The 10,902-nt window shown below is 37.9% G+C and overlaps 1 protein-coding gene across 1 annotated transcript in view; it reads right to left on the minus strand.

The window, feature by feature from the left end:
- The window catches only part of RYR2 (ryanodine receptor 2 (cardiac)), a 620,934-nt gene that overhangs the window by 312,689 nt on the left and 297,343 nt on the right, over positions 1-10,902 (minus strand). The window contains 1 exon segment of the mRNA XM_011976391.1: positions 1,385-1,544. Within this exon segment, the coding sequence (XP_011831781.1) occupies positions 1,385-1,544 (160 nt within the window).

Here is a 10,902-nt window from a genome sequence, read left to right on the forward strand (position 1 = left end):
GTTAAACTGTGGTTAAAATGTGTTGACACACACAGAGAGAGAGCGGGCTATCTTACTATCTTGGCAAAAGGATGCTTAATATCAGAGTACAGAACTCAATTCCATGTGATGGGGGAGATGCATCAACTCCTACAAGTGTGTAGGGCAATGCCACTTTGCAAGTTACTTCTTTCCATTCACTCCCTGAGACCAGTTGCAGTATTTGCTCAAGTTTCCACATTTCAAGAAGTATAATCAATTCTCAATACTTTAATGTAAACAGGCATTGGGAGGCTGTGGATGTTCCCACCACACCTCCCAAGGGTTTAAAAAAAAAAAAAAAAAAAAAAAAAAAAACCTATGGAATCAGACAGGTGTTGTTCTGGTAAACCAGAGAATAAATACTGTGGTGGTGGTGGTGTTGTTGTTTTGTTGTTGTGTTGTTATTATTTGGAAACAGAATCTCACTGCAGCCTCGACCTCCTGGGCTCAAGCCATCCTCCCACCTCAGCCCCCTGAGTAGCTGGGACTACACGCATGTGCACCATGCCCAGCTAATTTTTTAATTTTTCGTAGAGACAGTCTCTCACTATGTTGCCCAGGCTAGTCTCAAACTCCCAGGCTCAAGCAGTCCTCCCACCTTAGCCTCCCAAAGTGCTGGGATTACAAGTGTGAGCCACCACGCCCAGCCAGAAATACTGTTTTGTCTTGTCTTGTCTTCTTCTCCTCTTTCAGGCAAATTAGTACTGAATACCTAATCCTGAATATCTTAATATTCAAATACCTGAATATCTACTGACGCCTGGAGCAAAATGATCGGCAACAGTAACTCAGTGGCGAAACCGGAACTGATGCGAGGCTGTTTATGGTCTTTACCCCTCTTGGTATGACCCTGCCTCCCTTGTGCAGAATGAATTGCAATTTGAAGTCAGCTGCCCTACCAAGGTTGTTATGTACATACATGCAATATATCCTCAAATCACCATTCTGAAAACCGAATAAAAAGACTGAATTCTGAAATGTATGTGGCCCCAGGGGTTATGAATAAGGAATGGTGCACCCATTTTATTATCATTTTATCCCAATGTTCTTACATTTCAAAAGTTTCTCCTAAAACACAGTCTCAGAGAGAGAAATACCACAAAACCATATTATAAGTCACCAATGTAATATTATATTATTCATCATGTGCCTCACATGTGTTCGCTATTACAGTCAGAGCTAACCTCATGTAAGTTCTTCAGTCTAGCACTAAACAGGTGTTTTAGTCCAAATGTGCACTGTGTGTGATCTATATGATACGAGTTCTAAAATAGTCATTATTTAATCCTTCCTGTTAAAAATTATGCTAATTCCCACTTAAGGAAGTCTCAGACCAAATGCTATGGAGCTCATTCCCACGTACCTGCTGGATGCCGTAAGTCCAGCCCTGCCGGATTCGATCCCGCGCCCACACATTGTGTGCATTTTCTGCCAACTTGTCCACCATTGCTTCTTGAGACGGGGTGAGTTTGATAAAGCTCAGGTCCATAGGGGCGGGCTTGTATCCACTTGTCAGCTGGTAACTACAAATCAGAGACAAAGACATTTCTATATAATTGGCCTTTTCATAAAAATCCCTGTAAACATCATTTTCTGGCCCTACCTCATTGCTGTTGTCCCATAAACCACAGTGGTAACCACTGGTGAAGTACCAGACAGCAAGCCTGGGTTCCTTTCACTTTAGCTAATAACTGATCAGAAGGAAAAGCCACATAATCTTTGTGTTTTCATTTTTATACCAATAAGACAGAAATGAGACAACTTACCTGTCTCTCAAAGATGAAAAGAACCTGTCATTGTTTGTGTTCCTAATAGCTGAAGCTTTTGTATAGTCTAAATCAAAATATTGGTTACTTATTGAAATATGTTAGAGATTTCTCTTCCTGTGAAGTCCTCATTTTTCTTCAACTGTTAAATGTTAGATTAATGTAATATTTATTTCATAAATCAGTGTATCCTTCAGATACTATCTATTTCTTATTCTACAGGGAAATTTAAATGTATTTGTAATTTATTTGCTTATTGCCGTTCCTAGCTACATTATTTAGGAAGCCTTTAAATAAGATAGAGACTAGAAAGTAAAGAAAATCTCAGTTATATAATCATCTAAAATCTGATTGCATTTTATTTCCCTAGAGTTCGAGGATCTCTTAGCAGAGACTGCTTCTATATTCTAGGCTGGAGAGAGAAGGTACTATCATAATAAAACAGGTACACGTTTTAATTGTTGGAAGAAATACAAAGTTGAAAATATTAACTTTTCAACCCACACATAGAAGGGCAATAGTACTGCCCTGCCCCACACAGAAACACAGTGTTTCATTCTATTTAACTACTGAGATTGGCACAAAGCCTATTTTATAACTGCTTTTCTTCCATTCTTCTGTCACTGTTGTATTCCCCATTATTGACTACACCTTCAGGTCAGGATCTGTTTCTGATTCACTTTTCTAACTGCCATTATCCTCAAAACAGTTCCCAGCAGATAACAGCCTTTTCATATATAGTTGTTGAAATAATTAATTTTATTTACCAAATTAACATAAACGTAAATGCATCTTCAACTCAAGAACATTCACTAGGTAATTATGCTAAGTTACAAAATGAATTATTAAAACTTGAGAAAAGGCTCTTAAAAATACATGTGAGAAAAGGCTGGGCACTGTGGCTCACGCCTGTAATCCCAGCACTTTGGGAGGCCAATGTGGGTAGATCACATGAGGCCAGGAGTTCGAGACCAGCCTGGCCAACATGGTGAAACCCAGTCTCTACTAAAAATACAAAGGTTAGCCAGGCTTGGTGGCGGGTGCCTGTAATCCCAGCTATTTGAGAGGCTGAGGCAGGAGAATCGCTTAAACCCAAGAGGCAGAGACTGCCGTGAGCAGAGATCACGCCACTGCTCTCCAGTCTGGGTGACAGAGCAAGACTCCATCTCAAAATAAATAAATAAATAAATGCTGTTGAAAATAAACTACAAATTCTCTTAAAAATAAACTACTACTCTGGGCTATGACTGGCATCATTACAAGGCAAGCTCCTTGAAAGCAGGGAGTTTATCCATTTTATTCGCAGTGACCCCCCAGCACCTAGAATAGTGACCAACACATGATAGGCATTCAGTAAAAATTTGTTTAATGAATTAATATATTACAGCAATAAATAACTTTGTTTAAGGTTGAATACAGTTGGCTTTAGCTTAATTACCTCTATTTTACTATAATACATCCCATATATTATAAGTAATTTATCTATAGGCAGGTGTGGTAGCTCACTCCTGTAATCCCAGCAGTTTGGGAGGCCAAGACAGGTGGATTGCTTAGGGCCAGGAGTTCAAGACCAGCCTGGCCAATATGGCAAAATCTCATCTCTACTAAAAAACACAAAAAAATTAGCTGGGCAAGGTGGTGCACACCTGTAATCCCAGCTACTTGGGAGGCTGAGGCACAAGAATCGCTTGAACATGGAAAGTGGAGGTTGCAGTGAGCTGAGATTGTGCCACTGCACTCTGGCCTGGGTGACAGGGCAAGACTCTGTCTCAAAAAAAAAAAAAAAAAAGTAATTTGTCTATAGACAAAAAAAAGTAATTTTTCTGTAGACAAAAGCTTTACAAATGTTTTGTTTTGAGTAGATTATAACAATTAGGACAAATTACTGGTCTATGTCTTTCAATTTACATTCATAAGTTAAATTTATGGACATTAAATTTTGTTCCATTTTAAATAAAAACTCTTGTATGGGTAATTAACTGTAGTTTTTGTTTTTTAATAAAGAAGCCATGTGGGAATTTTTTTTAACAACTCATATAAATCATGGTATTTGACAGATTTCTGACATTTAAATAGGCAAATCTATAAACTGTAATCACAGCTGAAGATGTAAGTTCTTATTTGGAAAGTATTTTCTTTTATTTTAGAATATATATAGATATATTTATGTAATTAAATTTAAAAAACCCAAAACATTAATATATATATTTTACATATTATATATTTATGTTTTTGATTTTTATTTTTGTTGTTTTTTGAGGCAAGGTCTCTCTTTGTTGCCCAGGCTGGTCTTCAACCCCTGGCCTCAAGCAATTCTCCTGCCTCAGCCTCCCAAACTGCTGAGATTACAGGCATGAGCCACCACTCCTGACCTGGAAAGTATTTTTTTTTTTTAATTTTTCAAGAAAAAGCTCCCAATACATTTCAAATGCACCAACAGGTAATCAAGCTAGCATAGTCTAGTTTCCAAGTTCAACAGTTTGCTGGAGGCAGCCTCAGGGTACATGATGAAGAGCCTAGTCTTCTGTACTTCCTTACCTCCCCACAACTACTTCTCACTACCCACAACTGGCCCATGGTCACCCAGCACAAGCCAGCACACAATCTTCTTTCACTTTCTAACAGCCTTGATCCCATCTAGCAGCCACAGAGGCCGTACACATGCTGAAGTTTCGATATCCACCTGTGAATCATTGATTGGAACCATTGCTACCCTCATTAGGGATACATGCATTTCCAAAGAGGAGTGATACTTTCTGGAAACCAATTTTTAATGGTAGACTTTCTAGCAATATCTCATGGAACGAGGAACTACTTTTGAAAGGCGGAAGGTGGGAAGGAGGTCCTCCCCCATAAAAACTTATAGACAAGTTCTACTAATGTATGAAGTTGGATAATACTGACATAATCATTCCTCTTTATTTTCTATTTTTTTTCTTCCCATGCAGATTTCTTCTAGAATTGCTTTAATCTGTGATCTCAATGAAAACTTACGGAGATGCATTTGCATCTGTTGAAGTAGTCTGACAATTTGTTCACGTTTATTTTCAGAGGTAAACTATAACTTATTTTACTTTCTTTTCTCTATACCCTTGTACAAAAAAGGATTTGAAGCTTAGAATTGTTTTGTTAATGGCTAATAATCCCGTCCAAATTATAGTTACAAACTCTCACTTCACCTGAACCTTTTTATTTCCACCTCTTTTGAACAACAAATCATTTGTACAGTAAAAATAAATATGAATATCTATGAAATTCATGGACTTGAGCCAACTATAATGGATAAAACTATTGATATCATGAATGTTTCACCAATATGAATTAATGGTAACAGCAATAATTTATAAAACTATTTTTCTGTGTGTAGTACATTCTGACAAAGAAACTAAGAATCAAATCGTTATATCAAAATGAGATATATTTAAAAGTAAATAAGTGTACTTTGACAAACAATGTTCATTTCACCTTATTAATACAATTTAATTAGGTACACAAAGGACAACCAACTGCTAATATGAATTATTACCTTTTTGTGGTTAAAAATAAACAAAGCCTTTGAATCAAATGTAATTCACATGAATCAGAAGCTGAATAGTTTCAAGTAAAATTTCAGATTGATTTCTAAAAAGTTAAAGTAAATAAAAAAATACTAAAATGACTCTTAGTAAAATTTTATAGCCACCAAAATGGGAAAAAGTCATATTAGTATATTAATACAAAAAAACATATTGCTCATATTAAGATATCTCCGTATTACATTCTACTTTCTCAAACATCATGAGAAACTTCTGCCATAATCAGCTAACAGATTTTTTTCTCCTCCAATTTATTTGTTTAATAGATATACGTAGCTTTTACCTCCTTTCTTTACCATGTACGTTCTCTGTGCCATCAGTCATCCTGTAAAATTAGCTTATGAGGAATATATATGAAGTTAAACAAATGAGTTAATATGCTCACTTTACAAAATATCAACATACTTTTATAGTCATTAGCTCTTAGTTTTATTTTGGCAACTACATACTTTAATAAAATAAAAAAGAATAAAACAACGACATTGAGAGGAATAAAATGCCTAACAGTTTAGGCTTTGCTTTCCTGATAGCAAAAATTTTTTTTAAAATACCTCTGAAAACAAAACAAAACAACAAAGATCCCGGCCAACTGTCGATTCTATTTGCATCAAATCACCAAAGATATAAACAAAACATTGACAGTGTTTGGCTGCACTGAGGAATTGTCACGTTAAGTTGCAGCTCAGTTTTTGCTTCATTCCCATCTGACCCACATTTTTCCTAAGCAGGTATTCCAGATGAGCCTTTGAAACGAGGGCTCAGTGTAATATAATTAAAGGGCCAATTAAAGTGATTTAACAAAAACAAAGCAGAATACCAAAAACAGTAAGCACCAATATTTTGTTTTTTTTAAGCCACCCCCACCTCCCAAGCTTACTTGTTTAATATGAATCAAGTTAAATGAAGCATGGAAATCATTATATTGTGAAAGATGTACGCTAAACATGTAAAGGCTACAGCCAAGTTCAGGGAGTGTTAGCTGTAAATTTCAAAGCCAAATCAGTCCTCCAAGTACCTTGGAACAAATGGGAAATCTCAGATGACTGCACACCAGAGACATTAAGAGCAAGTTTTGCTGAAAGCACATCTACTAGAAATGAATGCTAGGCTGACATTTTCACAGAAAACGTATGGAGAATATTCAGAATCATTCTCCAGAAAACAAATACAGAAGGATTAATTTCCATGTAGAAATCAGAAGGGAGAAAACAAGGGTTGTATTTCTTCTACTTTTCTTACTTTTTTTGTTTGTTTTTAAATAAAAACGTGTAATATGAAGATGTGCCCTACTCCCCCAACCCCAAACTCCTTTTTACTTGAAGGGCTTCCTCCACTCCTCAGCCCTTTTGAAACAAGACCATGAAGTATCCACTGCTCTCAAGAAGGAGGTATTTCAAGAGAGAGAGGTAAAAAAAAAGCTATTCTTGGCTTTTGGATTTTAAAATATCTTTGAACATTCAATGCAGAGACAAAGATCTTTATAGCAGGGCCTTGCGATATTAAAATCTCTGCTTTTGAATACCAAAGGAACAAAGCCCTTACGCCTTAGGACAGAAAAGAACAGATAAAGAACCCAGGGCCTCCAGTGTAAGACAGGCTGAAAATTCCAGAGCCTAAAGGAGAGGAGAGTCAGGGGAGGCAAGTTCTCCCCACCCTTCTGCCCAAGTGAGGACCAGACAGATCGCAGAGCCAAAGTGAACTTCTATTTCGCTTCCCAGATTGTACTCAGCCGAATGGCAGGGTCTCATAATTTCACAGATCCAAACCCATGAATAGTTCAGATATGGTGACAAACTAATTCTAGGCTGATGGGGCTGTGGCAACGCTTCCTTCTCCCTCCACTGATAGGCTGCAATCTCCAAGCAGCCAGAGAGAGCATTCTTAGGTTTCCAGCACTCCTAGAGAGGCCTGGATGAGGCACAAGAAGGAACAGTGACTCACAGAGAGGAGGAGGGCACCCAATGTGAACCCAATCAGTATAGAACACATACATCCCGTAAAACGCCAGCAGAGATGAATGAAGACAATTCAGTCGAAGACAGCAAACACAGATGAGGATGGCCAAGGATTGAATGACACTTCCCTATCAGCTGAGTATCCAGAACATAAGCAGCCCTGGTAATAAGAGGGGCATAAATCTTGTGTTCAATTTCACCGTCAAATACTCATTCAACAGTAGAATGCTTTCAGGTGCTAGTCTAGGAACTAATAATACATGGGAGGCCGAGGCGGGTGGATCACCTGAGGTCGGGAGTTTGAGACCAGCGTGACCAACATGGAGAAATCCCATCTCTACTAAAAATACAAAATGAGCCAGGCGTGGTGGTGTATGCCTGTAATCCCAGCTACTCAGGAGGCTGAGGCAGAAGAATCACTTGAACCCAGGAGGCGGAGGTTGGGGTGAGCCAAGATGGTGCCATTGCACTCCAGCCTGGGCAACAAGAGCGAAACTCTGTCTCAAGACAAATAAATAAATATAGACAAAAATGTATATCTTTATAGAAATATGTTCCAATGAGGAATCAAGTAGTAAATCAAATAAAGTATAATATCATAGTATGTTAGAAGATTTCAATGCTATGAAGAAAAATAAAGTAGGAAAGGGGGATAGGAAGAAGTACGTTTTTCAATAGAGTACAATTTTAAAGAAGTTGAGGGAGGCCACTTGAGAAGACGACATTGGAATCAAGACCTAAAGGTGAGACTAGACAGAGAAAATATTGGTATAATTACGTTTGCCCTAAACAAACTAGAATTAATGCCCTAAACAAACTAGAATTAATTTAACACTGTCAGGCTGCATTCTGGCTACAAGGCTCATTGGATTTAAATTCTAAATTAAGCCCAATCAGAGAAAATGAAGAACACGGCACACTGGTACATTTTTAAATTTCTGGTCTGTGAAATTTACCCACTACACATATAAAGAGTATCTAAGGGTTTTTCTTTTCTTCATAATTACAGTGCCTCATCTTTACAGAAAAATCCAACTGTGTTTCTAAACCATTTTTCACTTAGGTAAATATTTACAAAACTGAATTTTGTACACGTGCTTGTGTCTATATAAATAGTATACATATGGGTACACATTCAGTATCTAATGCATTCATTTCAGAAAGTCATTTTAAGTGTGTGTGTGTGTGTGTGTATATATGTGTGTATTTGTGTGTATATGTGTGTGTGTGTGTATACATGTGTGTGTGTGTGTATATGTGTGTGTGTGTATATATATATATGTGTGTGTGTGTGTGTGTGTGTATATGCATCAAGCATATCATTCTCAGTTTTTTATCTACCCTATTATGCCTGAGAGCTATCACACAGTTTCCTGTCACATGTAGTAGCTTCACAGCACTAGGGGTAAGGGTGTGTTGGGAAGAGCAGAAAACCTAGCAGTAGTTTTAGAAACCTCTCAGATGATCCTAATATGCTTTTTTTTTTTAATATAAATATTTTGAGACAGAGTTTCACCTTCGTTGCCCAGGCTGGAGCGCAATGATGCGATCTCGGCTCACTGCAACCTCTGCCTTCCAGGCTCAAGTGATTCTCCCGCCTCAGCCTCCCAAGTAGCTGGGATTACAGGCACCTGCCACCATGCCTGGTTCATTTTTGCATTTTTAGTAGAAACGGAATTTCACCATGTTGGCCAGGCTGGTCTCGAAGCCCTGACCTCAGGTGATCTGACCGCCTCGGCCTCCCAAAGTGCTGGGATTACAGGCATGAGCCACCGCGTACGGCCCTAATATGCGTTTAAACACTCAAGCAGCCTTTGACTTACTGTGTCTTGTGTTGATTTTATGACAGATAAGTGCTAAATGAAAGTTTAAAGAAATGCCATTAATATTCAGACAGGATTTTATTTTCATTTAAATCTCCAGCTTTTCGAACAATCTCAAACACTCAATTAGGCATATGAGATAGTGAGGACCACAAGCTCTTGGAGTGAGTGGTGTTTTTCAGTTGCTTATTTCTTTATTGCTATAATAATTTAACTCTGGCTCATCAAACTATGCAGGGTGTCAAAAGTTTAGCTACAATAAATGAGGGAAGATGCGTGAAATTAAGAATAGATGATAATGTGTTGTGGTCTTCACTGCGTGTTTGAGAGGAAGGAGAAAAGAGGCACACGAGGAAAGAAAAAACTACAATGAATCGTCCACTCTTCAAAACTTCTTAAGAATTATCAGTTAAAAGATGTCTATTATATATCAGAAATTGACTCTTTCTAAATATTTTTATTTTTAAGTTCTGGCGTACATGCGCAAGATGTACATAAAAATTGACTATTTAAAAAAATTTATTTTTATTAAGTTTCAGGTACATGCGCAGGATGTACAGGTTACATAGGCAAATGTGTGCCCTAGTGGTTTGCTGTACCTGTCAACCCATCAACAATTAAGCCCAGCATGCATTAGCTCTTTTCCCTAATGTTCTCCCTCCCCGTGCCCCACTCCCTACAGGCCCCAGTGTGTGTTGTTCCCCTCCCTGGGTCCATGTGTTCTCATTGTTCAGCTCCCACTTATAAGTGAGAACGTGCAGTGTTTGGTTTTCTGTTCCTGCGTTAGTTTACTGAGGATAACGACTTCCAGCTCCATTGGCTACACAGTACAAAAACTGGCTATTTTTAATAGGGAATATAGCATTTAATTCCAACTGATATATTGAACTTGACCGATTATCAAAATGTCTCTAAAATATATGCAAAAGAGACAGCAGTAGAAATATTCTGGGCTATGAAAAGGTTATTATGCTATGATACTGCTGCTCTTTCACAGATCATAGCCCAAGGGTTGCATGTAGGAATCGACCCTATTTCTAACAGTTACACAAAAGCAACTTAAAATGCATATGTGTATCATATGAAACCCTGGCACTCAGGAAATACATGCTTTCAGCAAGGGGAAGTGAGAGTCAAACTCAGAAATGACAGAAGTAAACCTGATAGAAAACAATACTGGTTCTTATCAAGATTTTAAACAAAAATTAATCTTCTCATGAACATTATATTTTGCTTAAATAATATATTTTAAGAAAAGCTAAGACAATTTCTAATCTATGACTTTCATCAGCATATCTCGGTTGTATCTAGGTTATATGGCCTCTGCATCCATATGGAATGTTCAGAAGAACAGACCTTTAAAATCACCCACCTGGTTATACCTATGTGGTGTTCTCCCTAATCCAGTCAGTATTAAGTCCCTTGGGATGTAGAATTCAGGACACCAGGACAAAGGTGGAAATAAGAAACCTTGCTCTTAATCATCACGTCTCTCCTTTGAAAATTCATCCCCCCCGGTTTCTTCCCACTATTTATATAAACATGCTCATGTGTCTCCTATGCTTTATCTTTTTTTTTTTTTTTAAATTGTGACAGAGTCTTACTCCGTCACCCAGGCTGGAGTGCAGTGGTGTGATCTTGGCTCACAGCAACCTCCACCTCTCAGGTTCAAGCAATTTTCCTGGCTCAGTCTCCCGAGTAGGTGGGATTACAGGTTGTGCCAGCTAATTTTTGTATTTTTAGTAGAGACAGGGTTTCACCA

Source organism: Mandrillus leucophaeus, unplaced genomic scaffold (genome assembly GCF_000951045.1).
Source record: "Mandrillus leucophaeus isolate KB7577 unplaced genomic scaffold, Mleu.le_1.0 Scaffold165, whole genome shotgun sequence".
Classification (NCBI taxonomy): domain Eukaryota; kingdom Metazoa; phylum Chordata; class Mammalia; order Primates; family Cercopithecidae; genus Mandrillus; species Mandrillus leucophaeus.